Source organism: Sebastes fasciatus, chromosome 22 (assembly GCF_043250625.1).
Source record: "Sebastes fasciatus isolate fSebFas1 chromosome 22, fSebFas1.pri, whole genome shotgun sequence".
Classification (NCBI taxonomy): Eukaryota; Metazoa; Chordata; class Actinopteri; order Perciformes; family Sebastidae; genus Sebastes; species Sebastes fasciatus.
Window position 1 is genome coordinate 9,867,428 of NC_133816.1, and position 16,123 is coordinate 9,883,550.

The 16,123-nt window shown below is 42.2% G+C and overlaps 1 protein-coding gene and 1 long non-coding RNA gene across 3 annotated transcripts in view; one reads left to right on the top strand and one right to left on the bottom strand.

The window, feature by feature from the left end:
* nwd2 (NACHT and WD repeat domain containing 2) overlaps nt 1-16,123 on the bottom strand; it is a 56,206-nt gene that overhangs the window by 17,839 nt on the left and 22,244 nt on the right. For both annotated transcript variants that reach the window (XM_074624117.1, XM_074624118.1), the window contains exon 4: nt 11,430-11,546. In XM_074624117.1, the coding sequence (XP_074480218.1) occupies nt 11,430-11,546 (117 nt within the window). The remainder of the gene's footprint in view (nt 1-11,429; nt 11,547-16,123) is intronic.
* Nucleotides 9,225-16,123, top strand: part of LOC141760981 (uncharacterized) — a 129,741-nt gene continuing 122,842 nt past the window's right edge. Inside the window, exon 1 of the long non-coding RNA XR_012592496.1 lies at nt 9,225-9,275. This is a non-coding gene — a long non-coding RNA (uncharacterized LOC141760981). The remainder of the gene's footprint in view (nt 9,276-16,123) is intronic.

The window sequence follows — 16,123 nt, forward strand, 5'->3', positions numbered from 1 at the left end:
TAACCAGATCTGAAGAATAAGAAAAATATTTAATTTACTGTTTTAGTTCTGTAACAAAAGAGAATGAAGTAGGACTCACTTTGTGCCCTGCTACTCTTTAGAGTGGCGATTCCTCAGAAACACTGAACAAACCCTTAATACTTAGGGCTCCGTATTGTTCAATACTAGTGTCGATATGTTCCTGAGCTACAGCACGGATACCAAAATGATAACTTTAAAATTGAATTATGATATAAATGAGGAAATATGTGATCAATTAATATGTAAACTAGATTACAAATCCGACCAAACATTCAATGCTAGCTTTCAGCACTTAACTGGTGTGCTATGGGGACATTTTAGTCGGTACCTCTAAAGCTCTGGGGTTCAATACCAATCCCGGCTCGTAATTCATTGTTTTCAGTAAGAAAAAGCAGATTTGTTTGAATGACACACTGGTTATGTAAAACACAGCGCCTTGGCCAAATTTCCTAATGTTCTGTAATCAGTGGTATTAAGGGAAATGAGCAGATTTGCTTTATATATAGAACAGATGGGAATGTTTTAAATGAAAGGAAATGAACGCGTTCATTAAAGGGAGGAATGTAGATTTGTGAGCATCTAAGACTGTGAAATTTGATTTATTATCGTCAGTCATCGTCAGTCTTGTACACCGAAGCCAATCGCTCTCCTCGATCTTTTTAGTCAGAAACTAGAACACTCAACACAGTGGCTGCATAATTAGGCATCATCAAATTAAATAGTGGCCTTTTCATCCCACTATTATCTCCCACTCCACATGGCATATCTACTGTAAGCTCCAATGAGTCTCCATTCTCCCCTTCGGCATCTACGCGCACGCCGCTGAGTGACAGCCGATTCAATACCGTCGGAAATGATCAGGGCCGTTTCCTGGCGCGATCCCTGATGTGCATTCGAGGACAATGAGAGCCAAAAAAAAAGAAAGAAGAATCAGTGGAAACCCCTCCGCTCCATGACCAGCTGATCTTTACTCCATGTGTCGTAATTCTCAAGCAGCCGAGGCCTCGGGGCGAAGACGCAGAGCGAGTGAGGGACAAGCCAAATGACTGTGAGCTCCGATGAGCAGGAAAACTACGTCGGTGCGCTCACGGCAATGACGCTTCAAAGCCATTCCATGTTGGACTCCTCGTTCCCTTGGCAGTCGCAGTGGGAACAGATGCAGCGAACAAGCGGAATCAGATGATGGCATGTGGCAGGGTCCGTAGGACGGCCTCCTCTCAACAAAAAAACCCCACAAATGCCCCGTGGTGCATTCATTTACATTTGTACAGTTTTGTGGCCGTGTTGCACAAAACATTTAATGGCAAAGGTTAATTTTGCAGCTTCTTTTTTGGATTTGGAAGATAGTTTCCATGTACAGTATCAGTTGTTTTGGAGGAGGTGTCATTTTCAAGGTTGGATATTGGATCCAAACCCATCATTCCCATTATATAAACATTTAGCTGACCCACTTATCCAGTGAAACAATACACTAAGTGTATGTATCCTGCACCAATGGTGACAAATAATGGTAAAAAAAGATAAAACAATTCCCTGAATATTAAAGAATTTGCAATAAAACAAGAGGGTAAAAAGGAAAATGGTGCTACATGGTAATAAATAAACCCCCCTGTGACAGAAATATTCAAGTACATCCACTAAAGCAAGAAGCCTCATAAGAAGATAGTGCTAATTTAAGTACAGAACATGAGCCAAGCATATCTGTAAGACGGACACATTCCAAATGGAGGAAGAAAGGAAAGGGATTCCCTCTAGTGTGTAGCTCTCTGTGCTCTCTTCCTTTCAAAACAAAGAGCTTAATAGATAATTAGGGCACAGGCTGCTCACTATCTTCAGTTGGGATTGACAGGAAAGGTCGTGAGCTACATTCAAGACCAAATTGTTTCAGGTGACGTGCACGTTTTTAGCTCAGAAAAAAAGACATGATTAACTGCATCCGTTTGCTCTCCAAAACACTGAAAGATCATTTTCAGCTCTTATACTTAAGACAGTATTAAACAGTATACAGTATTAACAGTATACTTCACTTTAAATGCTACAGGAGAGGAGGACTGGGTTAGGACGAGGGATAGCGATGTGTTTGGCAAAAATAACGCAACATCGGCTGGTGTTAGTGTAAACTTCCCCAAATCAAATAAAGAGCACACTAACGTTAGCCTACAGTCTGATACTGTAGCATCAGGACTGACTACCACAATGAGCTTTACTTAATGTAACCTGTAACCCCACAAATTAATTCAGTGTGAAACCATAGACTGTAGCCTATATAAAGATGGACGACATGACAGCTCCCCAAAAGTGAAGCCAAAACATCTCGGTTGCCCCCTGGTGGCTGGCTGCAGTATAGCTCATAAATCCCGGGTCAATCTCAAAAGTCAAAGTACACGTCAAATACATTTTTCCCAAAGATGGGTTCTGTGATTTTAGGCACTTATTATCACGCTGATGTATGTTCAAGTGTTCATATTTCTGATAAGTTTAGTTTTAATTTGTCATAGTTATTTGATGCTATCAAAAGAGGGTAAAACGTCATTATTGACAGCTGCGATTCTCTCTCGCTAACAAGCTGCGGCCGTGCTTGGCTCGCGATTGGTTTTCAGTGGGACCTCGATAATGCGGTTCCACCCACGCTAGTTAGCCAAACATGCCACCAACCTACTTCCGGTTGCTGTTTCGGGGAGAGATTTAGCAGTAAATTATTTGCTTTTGAGGCTTATATTTAATGTGCTGTATAGCGCTATGAGTTGATGGTGAGTTAAATCTACCAATATTATAAAATAATACAGGAAACACTTGACTGGTTAGACGCATCTTAGATTTTCTAAGGACCCATGACTGAACAGATTCTCGAACCACCGGGCTGCCCCGCAGGTCACCTCATCAGCCCTCTTTAGATTGGCCTTCTATGACTCACGGTGCTGCAGTGATGTGTCAGTAGAGGATGGAAGCTGAACCACAGTAATGCTGAGAGAGAGAGACATATAGTGTGAGAGAGTGAGAGGATGAGAGAGAAAACACTCTCCAAGTTTGCTGACAAAGTCTCTGTCAGGTTGCCTCGCGGTGATATAGCAGAATGAATGGAGTGGCTGAGTGTGTGTGTGTGTGTGGAGATGGAGATTAGGATAAAACCAACTGGTGTTTCCTATCAAAATGACAAAATAAGGTGTTCAAATGCGAACACACATTCACATCACTCCACCCTTCCGTGTAATCCACTGTCACTTCTGTCATCCAGGCCAATTTACCCAAGCCAAACTGTAAAAGATGTCCAAATATTTGCCGGGTGGTTTTTAACATCCCTGTCTTAGCCAGGGAGCAGGCCTGGAATGAGGCCATCTAAAGTGGATTACAGCGTGGCAGCTGACAAGCTAGAACCTTCACTCCTCTCTGTGTGTGTGCGTGTGTGTGTGTTTGTATTCATACGTGTCTCGTTTTTGCAGGGGGACCGAGGGGTTGCAGTAGTTCTTATTACACTTTAGCAGCCGCAGGTGTAAGAAACACAGGAGGCTAAAGTGACAATAGCAAAACAGATAGCGGCCAAATGCAATTCCAGTTTTAGCCGCACTCCCCTCCCTCCCTCCTCTTTTGGTTTTTCATCCCTGGAAGGGGTTTTATACTCCGGCTAAGTGCACTTTATCTGATGAGCCAGTTAGGAGAGGCGGCTAAGATATTGTACACAGCTACAGTATGAATCAACAAATCAAACACTCACGCGGTCAATCAATCAACGAAACACACAGTCGACTGTTCGGATATTTGCTGCGTAAGCTTTGGCACCGCGGAGGGAGAAACGGCTCTAAAAAAGAAACAGATGATCTGATCAAAGAAATAATAAAATTTCAGTGACGTGTCACTCACAGAGCAGTGAGCCAATTTCATACTGATATTATACAGTATGCTCTAATTGTCCAAGTATAATGTTTTTGCAGTTAGTATTAGGGATGTCACAATCGATGCCAAAATTCTGAAAATGTGAAGTTTTTCTACAGTATCGCAGGTGCCGTTACGGCTCGAGAGTAATGTCGTCCCAGAAACGATAGAAAATGTGTTAAGGACGCAGTAAGCTCACTATCAATGCATCCAGGGGACCCAATAACGCTGATAACGCTACATTGCAAACATCTAATCTGTGTTGAAATCGGCAGGACGAGAGCTAGTCAACATTAGCTGTTAGCTCCGTGCAGGACTGTGCTGCTAATGTTAACTAGCTCTCGTCCTGGCATTGATTTACATTATGATACGGTCAGGCTCTATTCAGTAAAAATGAGTATTAGAAGAAGGTTGTCATAATGTGTTCAAATGTAATCTTGTAAAATGTAGTTTTTGGTCGAGAATAAATACAGTTGTTTGAAGGAGATGTTTTCACAGCAATGTAAAATAGATAATACAAAACAACCAGTATGCAAATGGTAATAAAGAAGTGTATGTTGAAATACATGGGATTTATTGTTTTACTTTTTTTTTTTACCATGCTATCGAATTGGTATCAAAAATCGTGGACTTTCACTGGTATTGTTATCAACTACTATATTTCTGGTATCGTAACATCCCTAGTTAGTATACAAGAAATCAATGCAGTTAAAAGTTTTGTACCAACATGAAACAAAGACATATGTGCTCTGCCAATGTATCTTTTCTTATTGTTTCTTATTGTCAGCAAATTACATGAAAAGAGTATTATAATTTAGTTGTCACAGTCGTTGTCCTTTGTAGCATATTAGACCTATGTTGTCGTCCAAAAACTATTAAAAAATCAATGAGCCACACCGTTACACTAGTCAATCCAACATACACCGTCTCACAAGCAAATGTGTGTTAATCCACTGCTGAAACTAGTCCCTATCTACTCCTGTTTGAGTAATGTTTTCTAAAAACTACAGCGCCCAGCTGTTTCAGGAAATTAATGGACCCTTTTATATAAATGAAACTCTGTGCTCTTAAAGATTTACATCTTCAGCGGGAACAAATGGGATTGGGGCTGAAAGGGCTGTTGGGAAGTCAGACAAGTATTAGGTACGAAGAGATGTGCTGACACAATGTTGGTCCTTTTCATGGGATTTATTGACGAAGAATAACGTCCTTTAAATGAGCACCATATTTTTTCTCGCAAATCAATCAGAGCAGACTGGGCTTTGTCGGCAGGGCGGCTTTTTAAAGAGACAGGTGCTAAAACGGAGCTTTTCAGACAGAGGGTGAATACAGGTATATTCAGACAGACAGTATGAGAATGATAATGTGTTTTTTTTTAACAATAAAGCATGTAAACATGTTCTAGTAGAAACCCCAAATACAAGTATGAACCTATAAATGAGCATGATATGTCTTCTTTAAACATCAGCTATGTATATCAACTTCCACTGAAGATGTCTTGGCTATCACGTTAGCAGTTACATCATGTTGGCTGAATAGAGGAGAAGCAGAGAGAAAATAAAAGCTCCTCAGCTATCATCTTACATGCAGTAAACCTTCTACACGGCCACGCAAACAGAAAAAAAAGCAGAGGAACTGGATGAGCGGCTGCGTGCTGTTTGCCGATACGCATCCTTGAGGCATTTATCAAGTTTTAGTGTTTTTTACATGAGGGAATCTGAGACGGTTGGAGAGCGGAAAGGAAAGAAGAAGGGAAAAAAAAAACAGTCATGGCTCATTGTCATGCTTAATCTCCGGGTCAATGACACCATCACCATGCCAACCCCTGCGATCGCCATGGAAACCGGCTTTATTGCATCGACAGGTTAGAGAAAAGCCCCCCTCTCACCCAGGTGTGGTGTGGTGTGTGTGTGTTTCTCTCGCTCTGTGTGTGTGTTTAACAACGCTGCACTGCCACCTGTCTTGTGTTCAGCCGTGCCCTTTGAAAAACACTCGCTGCAATTGATTCCTGCTCATAAAGGAAGACTGACATGTCCAATAAAAAGCCGCTTACGTAACAGCTGACTCTCTGTCTTGTGAACTAAGCCAACTCTACATCTTGCCCACTAAATTAAAAGATTTTTTGTTGTTTTTCTAGAGCTGTAATTTCACTTTTAAATCTGAAATGGTGAGATTTAAATCCCTAATTCCCAGGTTGAGATGAGGAGTCTGCCTTTACGTAAGAAGTTCTAATACAGTGCTGACTGGTTCGTAGAGGTGAATGAGTTGAGATGTGCGTGCCAAACGGAGTATCAAGAGGTTTCTAGTTGTTGCACAGATCCTCTGTGGCAGCCAGAAACACACCTACACTACGCGTGTCAATCTCTGTTTCCTGTGTAGCGTTTCTAGGGAACCTGTTATTCCGACTTCAAGCTCCCGTCCTCCCCTTTTCCTCCTCTCCTCTCTTTATCTGTTTCTTTTTCTGCAATAGAAAACACACACATCCCACCTCCTTTACATCAATAATCAATGCAGCTTTTTCCTCTTTCTTATCTTTTCTTCTGTTCATCCCTTTTTTTCCTCCACTCTCATCCGTGCGTTGGGCTCTGTGACAGTCGCTGTGGGCTGCAGCCCCCCAGATCAGCTTCTCTGTGAAGTCTCCTCTTACTGCCATGTGGCTGTGCGTACAATATTAGAATGCGTGTTAGGGCTGTGCAATTAATTGAATTTCAATTTCAATTTAGACTTCCCTTAATCGTGATTATGATTTCCGAGCAGCCCGAGTGTGTGTGTGTTAGCTGGGGAATGACACTTGGGGCATTTGAGGTGGGCACCTGATGATAATGGTAGGTGTGTGTAGAAACTGTGAGCAGCTGCATCGGAGTAGAAAGCGAGCAAAATGAGAAAGCACAGAACACACAAACTCACACGCACGGTTTGAAAACCTACTGTATTATTGCAGAAACACCCTCCTAAATTCTGCTGACGTGTTCCCCGTCCTCGCGTATATATATATCTAGGTCTACCACCCTGTAAAAATAAACAACGGGACTCCGGAGATGTCCCAGACAACCCAGAACTGTCATAAACGGGGATCCAAGTCCCTGATCAAAGAACCCCGCGGCTGCCGCCTCGGAGCTCCCCGGTCCTGGAAACGGGGCAGCGACGGCGAGCCGGGCCGCGGGGACCGCAGCATCTGGCTCTCACAAGTCTGAATGGGACTGGAGCTATTGTGGGCTCATCTGCATAAAAACCCTTCATTCACTAGCGAGCAGAATACGCCATTAAAGATTTAAGCAGCCAGATGGGGAGGACATGCACTATAGAATGCATGTGTGTGTGCATCGGAGTACACTTCTCAATCTCATGACTTGTGAAAATGCCTCGGGTCAAGATGCTCTGTTTGTATGTGCATGTGTGGGTGTCGGTGTTTGAAGAAAAAACAAAGAGCTGTGCACCTGAGTTTACGTGCGCCCGCTTTTCCCTCGGCGCGTTGTGTGGTATCGCTCGGAGGTCAGACGGGGTTAAGACGGTGAAATTGCAGCAGGGGCAGAGGGTGGCGAAGGCCGACGGGGATGAATGAAATCAGCGCCTGCCGCGTGCAACACGGCAGCGAACACCACAAAAGCACAAAGTGCGTCGCTTCTTTTCAAACTCACATCTAGTAATTTCAGCTCCAGTTTAGTCTGATTGAGCTCACGTTGTACAGCCAAAATATCGCATTACACAACGTCTCTACGGGCTTTAGAGGCCGTGACATAAAATTTCACTTCAACACATTAGGACAAAAAAGTGCTCAAGAAAAATCTTCTAGGCTGCCAACATTATCAGCAAGCAACTTTTCTTAGTGCACGGGGTCAATGCCAAAGTACTCAGGCAATATCTGTAAGAAATACTCCTAAATGATTGTTGCAATATCAAGGCAGACTGGGAAAGTGTGGACATACAGTAGATTAGATAGAGGCTCAACTCCAATCTGTCCCTTACACCCTCTCTCTACCCACTTCCACTATCCACTATTTGCATGGAGGGTCCGCCATATTGAGTGCTATCCCATACCAATTAGCGGGGAGTGGAAGTGGGATATATAACCGTCCAGCAATTCTACATCAATTCCGACTTAACCAGCTGCGACTACCGGTACAAACATTTACTCATAAACTGCTCAAACTAAGACAGACATTTAATTTATTCTACTTTATTGTCATACAGACGTTATCAACTTGAAGTAAATCGATTGTATTTAGGATTAAATATACCCTTGTCTAGTCTAGAAAACGGTAGACATGTTTATTTGATTAAGTGTTGTATATTTATACAAACAACATATGTAATTCACAATTGGTGGCGATCCGGATCATGATTTTTTTTTAATAACTCCGCTCAGCCTGTGCAATAACACCACAGGCTTTAAGACATGCGCAGTGTAACTGATGATGCGTTCATGACGCGTCACCCAGCTCTCTCATACATGAAACCTGCCTTGGCGGAGGTCTGCGCTCCCCGAGTGCACTTCTAGTTTATTATATATTCAACTGCGCAATACTGACTTAACAGTAACCTACAATAATTTAGTGCAATAATTCAGCTGTGTAATAATCTGGTTTACTCTGGCATTAACACTGCATTCATTTATACAGTACATTTAAACAAATATTCACATTTATTTATATTACTACACACTTATTGATAGATTCTATTTTTCAGCATTATTATTTGCACTTTTGTTATTCATATTTTTTAATTTTTTTTTTTATAATTTCTTTATGTTTATATATATTTCTATTCTAGAACGGGAGCAAAACATAACTCAATTCCCCCCCGTGGATCAATAAAGTATTTCTGATTCTAATATTTATTTACAGTTTCCTTGCCAGAGTTTGTCCCAAAGCTTGCCGCTGTATTTATACCCTCCACCTTAAAGAAGAGTGTTTCATTCAGCTGTGAGTGTGACTATAAACCAAATTCACTCCATCACGGAGTGGGAGGGTGTAGGCACCAGAGAGAAGATGTTTTCTGCTACACTCACCTGACATATACTCTAGCTGCTGAGACACATATCAAACGCACCCTTTAGGTAGAGGGCGGTCTATTCAAGCTGTCAGTGCCATGCCCACCTTTTTCAAACTGCTACCACACTGATCACTCTGCTGCAAACATTTGCTGCTGCTGCTAATATAGCATTAAAAAACGCTTGCCTGTTAACACTTTGATTACGTGGCTTTTAAAGGAAATACCTGTGTGTTTTCACAGCACTGGTACCACGCTGCTACCGGCGGTCCCTGACTCTCCTGGTCGGCTGTTTGTTACATCTGCTCCGGGCACCATTTCAAGCCAGATGTGCTATTTTCCTCATCTGTGATGTCACTGCTTGGAGCTGCAACTGGCTGCCGTACATCACCAAGGTAAGCTCCTACATGTCCTGCTGCGTGTGCTTAACATATTGTGACCTGGTGTTTTGGCTCTGTTCAGGTGTGTGTTTGGTGATATCAGTAGTTGGCTGCTGTATTGCTTTTCTTGCAGTGTGGGTGATGTGATAGCTTTGCTGGCTACTAATTCCTGCTTCAATCTATATCGTGTGGAATTTTATTTATTGAGAATGATTTTCTTTTGGTGAATGGCTGTTATTTGGCAACGTGCGTTATGATGTTTCCTTGCTGTTGATTAATATAGTGGAGAAATAGTTTAACTCAAGGTTCATTTACTTGCTTTTTCTGGAGCTTTCTCATGCTCTTCATCAGCAGATGGAGTTTTCTTAGTTGTCAAGGAGATGGCATAAATTCTAATATTGCAATAATGCACTTTTGCAGCGCCCTAAATCACACACTATGCACTACATTCCCAATATGTGTACTATCGTTCAACATACTTTTGCGTGAATAATAAACAGCAGTATGTATCTTTTTTTTTATGCCGTCGTTGTGTCCAGCGTTTGCATACTGTAATATTTCGCCTGAAATAGTATGCAGTTCGCGTACTTTTCGTTTCATACTAAGGTTTCGGACATAATAAAAAATAAAATAACAAACAACAAAATAAAAAACATACTGTTTTTGTCTACTAAATAGCAGCAGTAGTTAGTTTTTGATGCAACTATAATAGTGGTTAATGTGGTAAAATTGAGGGATGAGTTTATTCTCATCAGTCCTCTGCTGTACTGAGTTTGATCTGTGCTTGTGAGGAGTTGGGAGCCAAATATCATATATAACTATACACACCCCTTGTTTCATGTGTATTCCAAAACTTTATTTTCAAAACTAAAAACTGTGCAGCAGCCAAACAAATCCACTTTTTTTTGTGAGATACTGTAATTCCTCTAGTTTGTGAAGCAGTTGAATACTGGCCTGATATAAGGAGCACCACTCCACTGGATAATAAGCCAGAATGAATCATTAAGCCGCGCATGTTTTGCAGTGAAAAGTGTGTTTATAGAAAGGGAACAACAACTTGTGAATGAGCTTGGAAGGAGAAGAAAACAGCAAACTCCGTCTGGGGGAAAGAGATTACGCTCCCCGCAGACCAGGGCTCCCGTCCTACCCATAATGCATTACGTCTCCCTGTGATCTTTTCACCTCAATTTCAACCTCTGGAAACGGATCTGTTCCATTTGAATAATTCACCATCAATTTCTCCTCCCGTCGTCTTCCTCTCTTCACTCCTCTTTCCTTCCTCGCGCCTGACTCTTCTTTTTTTTTTTCTTTTTTTTTATGTGACCTAAAATTATCTAAAAGAGATCATGGAGATGTCAGCCATAATTACGCGCCACGCCACTCTCTGTCTCTCTCTCTCTCTCCTTGCAAAGGTCTTCACATTACTCACTCATACAAGTGTAATTTTAGCTTTAGCGTGGATTTTCAGTGTTTCCAATATGATGGCCCAAGATGAGATACTTTCTTCTCGTTTGCACTTAACATGATGTCGTTTGTGAAGTTGTTTCACATTTGTTGCTGTTTTTTTTTTAAAGTGAAAATATCCCCCTAGTAGGCCCCACATCTATAGTGCTTATAGCGACCAATAATGCCTATTTAATGGCCGGATAACGGTGGAATGGGGTGAAATATCACCAACCAAACAGGTAGCATGAATGAAAATCTATTATTTACTGAAGTGATGAAGTTATTGCCATTTTCAGCACCCTAACAAACCTAATCAACTATTATCAAAGCACTGCACGTGCAAGATTCTACATCATATACTTCTTCATCTACTGTCAACAGAATAGACACAGACTTCAAAAGTTGCTGTGTTATTTTTCAAATGCGACCATGCAGCGACAAGTCTGTGAGAAAATCAGATTTCACTCTTATAAGGTACAGTTTCACGCAGCTATTAGATCCTCAAAAGCAAACAGCCTGGGAACAATCCAGCTTTAATGCCATATCAGAGCCATGTAATGAGATAGAGAGGGGATGGTGGGAAATACTGAAGCAGACAACTGATTTAACAGATTTTCTGGACACACAGAAGCGTGAACTTAGATAACGTCCACACAGACCATATCAAATCCATGACACTTTCTAAACTGTAACCTGTGTGCGGTGTGTGTGTGTGACACTTACGACAAAACACGGCCCTGCTGAGGTCTTTAGACATTCCTCCAGGAGCTTCATCCTGAGTCGTTGCAGCTCCGGACTGTCCCACTCCTCTGGGTCGGCGCCCCAGTACAGGTCCACCACCTGGAAACACACCAACATTTAGCCAAGAGTCACTGTACGTTCTAATGAGAGCAAAAAAATTTATTAAGTGTGGTGGAATCTTTCTCCTACACCTCTTAATAGATAAGGTTTTCTTGCTTTCCTTTTCTACTATGGACAAGAAATAGCCAAAGTGAAGCCAATGCGGAAGTGCCTTAAACTTGCATTCTTTCTAACAGCCAGCAGGGGGCGACTCCTCTGGTTAGAAAAAAAGATGTAATGACCGTACTTCTCACTTGTTTTATTACCTCAGTAAACATTGTAAACATCAGTTTATGGTCTCAATCTCTAGTTTCAAGTCTTCTTCAATACAGCATGATGTTCATTTAGTAAATGATGATCCCATTTAGAGTCAAATAGACCATAAAGCAGCGGATGCTTTAGGGCAGTGGTTCTCAACCTTCTTTGTGTGAAAGATCCCTAAATTGATACACATAGGTCACGGACCCCCATTTGATAAGATTTCGCTTCAGGAACCTCCATCTGAAAAGATTTTGGTTGTTAGATATGATTAAGACCAGAATTATAGTTGTCAGCTACAGCTGAGGAAGTGAAACCTGATCAGAATAGTCACTTTTATGACTTTTACTGACATTGGGCTCACTTTTATTAGTGAATTAAATAGTGAAAATAAACCATTCCCATTTTTCTGGGGACCCATGGGAACTAGTCCACTGCTTTAGGGCGTGGCTACCTTGTGATTGACAGGACGCTACCACAGCGTTGTCCAGTCAGGGAGTTGTCCGTGTTTTCGTCTTAAAACTTTAACCCTTTCACAGTGTGTTTTCAGTTCATGAAAGTTAATTGTAACATTTTGGTTGCCTAAAAAATGTCTTATCCAGCGTTCGGTTGTACTTCGCTCCACCCCTCTCGTGTCACTACGGCCAAAATGCTCGAACTCGAGGCTTCAAAAACAGCAGTCCACAAACCAGTGGGCGACGTCACGGTGACTACATCCACTTCTTATACACAGTCTATGCCCAACCGCCTTCCTCAACTCACAAAAGAGCAAGTAAATGATAGATTTTCCTTTTAGAAAAACAAGGTTATGCACTTGCTGTTTCACTGAGAGATGTTGCTGTTTTGCAGGAGAGCACTTCAAGATACATTTTGAGCTCTTGCAAAACAGCTCTTACTGTAATCGCAACGCTTGCAAAAACACATTGTTTAATTACAACTGCAAATGCAGGGTGGTCAGATTACATGCACACACTGAAATTGAACAAACTTAGTTGAGAAAAAAAACAAAAACAGTTGAGCAGAGAAGCGTATTGTATTTAAGGGAATTTAAAGGAAAAGAACCTGATGCCAAGTTTTGGGTTTTACTAACACAACAAAGTATAATTAATCAAAAGCTCAAATGGGGATCAGCAGGCTTATAGTACACTCTAAAATCAGTTGAACTAAAGCCATTACTGTTTTGGAGCCTGATGTTGGCTTACAATAAGATACACTATTCCTGATAGCCTCGGGTTTAAAATAAATGAATGTGCATGGTCACGTAATTTCCTCTTCTTCTCTCTTATAGCTATCGATTCCGCTAGTCCGTCTCCCTGATGACAGTGTTTGAGGAGTAAAAAGTAGCAGTGGGGATGAGGTGCAGTTATTCAGCTTCCCTCTTCCTTCATGCTCTGCTGCTCACCAGACTAGTGGGCTCAAATGAGTTTAGCCTGGCACAGTGACTGACACATCCGCAGTGTGGCAGAGAACAGCGTCGACTGGCAGCCCCCATATAACCGGATGGCGCTGAAATTGAGAGTGTGGGACTTGACGGTTGGGGAGATATTGGCCTCTCCCGCTATCGGTGGGAGCAGCAGGAGTGCCGGAGCTATGCCTCGGCTCATCTGCTTGATTGTTGTTGTGCACCTGTGAGCAGCTGTTTTACTGCTACGACAAACTGGCTGCATATTTCCCTCCACAGCCTCAGGCTACCACTAACACACATCTTCATTATCAATTATTCCAGTAGCTACCAAACGTTTTGCCTTTTAATACCTTAAAACAAAGCTATGTGTTGTCAGGCTGTTCTCATACACCGTTTATAGCTATAAATAATTCACAGTAATTCATATACTGTACATCCTATGAAGTAAATTTGTATTCAATCCATGTAATCGTAAATAAGGAAGTATAAAAGAGCGACAAATGCAGCGTAGGGAGGAGGTCGGGGTGGACGGATGGGTCAAAAAACACCGACCTTTTCGCCCAGGAGATCGGTGTTTGTACCCCATGCGAAACCAGAAGTCAATGTTGATTTATTTGTCATGTAATTTCCGTACTTAAGTTACGCCACTTCCGTAGTTTTTTAGCCCAAACCACGATCTTTTCCTAAACCTAACCAAGTTGTTTTCTGTGAAGACGGAAGTTTATTTTGAAAAAGACTGTATGCATGTAACGAACGAACACGTGATGCTGGACATTCGTAGGAAAACGCACGATAGATATCATACGAAGCGTTGCATGAGGATACACTGGTGTAGTTGCGAGTCCGCAGGTTGCGTACTGTACGTTTATCAACCGAAGGGTTATTATTACTCCCATTATGGAAAAACAAGCAAACACTAGAAAGCGAAAAAATACATATTTCTTTGATTTCCTATCCTGTAAACCATATCGCAACCATCCACGAACCAATCAGGGTCGTGTGAGGAACTACTGGCAGCTAAGGGGCGTGGCTTAGGCGTGTGTGAGGCAACACGGAAGAGCGACTGTTTGTTCTAAACAAAAGTGGCGTCTCCTTAAGAGGTTAGCGTAGATACTGGCATCAGTTATATCAGAACTGGAGAGTATTTCTTCATTGAAAGAAGAGAAAAGATGTTTTCGCTCTTCTCCCGACTGGCTTCGGCATGACTTTGATTGACAGATGGTTCACCCAATCACCTGCCAAGTATTTTTAAAGTGCCTTCCCTTTTCCAAAAAGTTTCCAGGGACGCCTTCTCAGATGGTTTATGTTTAAACAAACAATTGTTTTAGCTCTAAATGATGTAAAACGGAGAGGATCTTTGGCATTTCTTGCATTATAAATGACTAAAATGATTAATTGATTATCAAAGATGTATTTTCTGTAGATCTAAACTAGTTGTTTGGGCAGTACTACTGTACCAACAGAGAGATAAATGACACCAAGAGCGGTTGCGGGATAGAAACTGTACAACTGGGCTGATTGGGTGATAGTTATAAGCCTCTCTCCATCATTCTGAACCACCAAAAGGCTTTTACTTTGGAGACGAAAACTCTCCCACTCACACGATAAGCATCCCCTCACTGTTGTGGAAAACTCATTGCTTTAGCACATCAGTCATTGTGTATCAGTGTCACTAATCTACTTCCAACGCACAATGTGTGGGAGACTGCAATCGGCCCTGTGTTGACAAGGAGCGCAGGGAGGGGGGGGGGGAAGATGAGCGAAGTGAGATGAGCACCCCCAGATTACGATACTGGGTTTTCTACTGGGTTCCAGCAGGTGACTGGGAGGATGCACGGTAATTAAAAGACATCCATTCACCGCGTGCATGTGTGTGGGGAGGATACACTGATTAAATTTGCCCCCGCTGCGCTTCGCCGGAGTATGGAGGGATGGATGACGGGGAGAAAAGGGGAGAAACATACGAGGAGTGTTTATCCGAAATAGGCAAGGACACGTAAATGAGGTAAAGGGGAAAGTATTTGGACGAGGGATTATTTTTAACGAAGAAGATGAGGACTCCTGTGGGATTGTTTCCTTGCGTCTTTTCACCCTCCTCTCTTTTTCTCTCACGCCAACTTCTCCTTTGTCTTTGCTTCTCCTCTCTCTGATTACTCCCCCCCCCCCCTCCACACACACACACACTCTTTCTCTCTTTCTTCCACTAGTAGTGGGGGCGCCGTTGCTTACGTAAGAGCCGGAGCAGCTTTCTAATGCCCTTGGAAGGCTTTTGCCCATGGCGGGTCAAGTGCAGGAGAAGCCTTTTTTTATTTATTGAATGTTAGACTATTAGACTTTGGGATTATGCCCAAGATGCCCAGGAAGAAAGGGCATGAAATCAGGCGGGGGGAAAAAGGCGGAAAACCCCCCACCAACACCACCAGAGACTCTCAGGCAAAAACAACAACAGTAAAAATAGATACGGTGCCAACATAAATATATCTTAAGCTCTCTACTGCGGGCAATTTTTATCAAGAACATGTAGTAAATCTCTAAGAATGTTTGATGAATACGGCTTTCTCGGCGCTCAAGGAAAGTGCAGGTTTAAGCAGCAAATCCGTGGCCAAATAGGAAAATTCTGCAGTGATATGAAATACATTTAAAACCCGGCAAAGGCAAATCACAGGAAGGGAGGTTAAGCAGGGATTTAGACCTTAATGTTAGATCTCTTAATGCTATGTCTTACTTAACTTATTTCAATAGTCGGCCTGCTTTGATAAGAGGTCAAATTCCACTTTGCGAATCTAAAAAAAAGAGTTGATTCAGGTTGTCAATAACGAGCGCTGGAGAGAGGAAATTTCACATGCATGCCTTTCGAGAGAACCTGTCGAGCTCTGACACACGGGGGTAATTGCGGCGCGGTGTTTTCAGACGT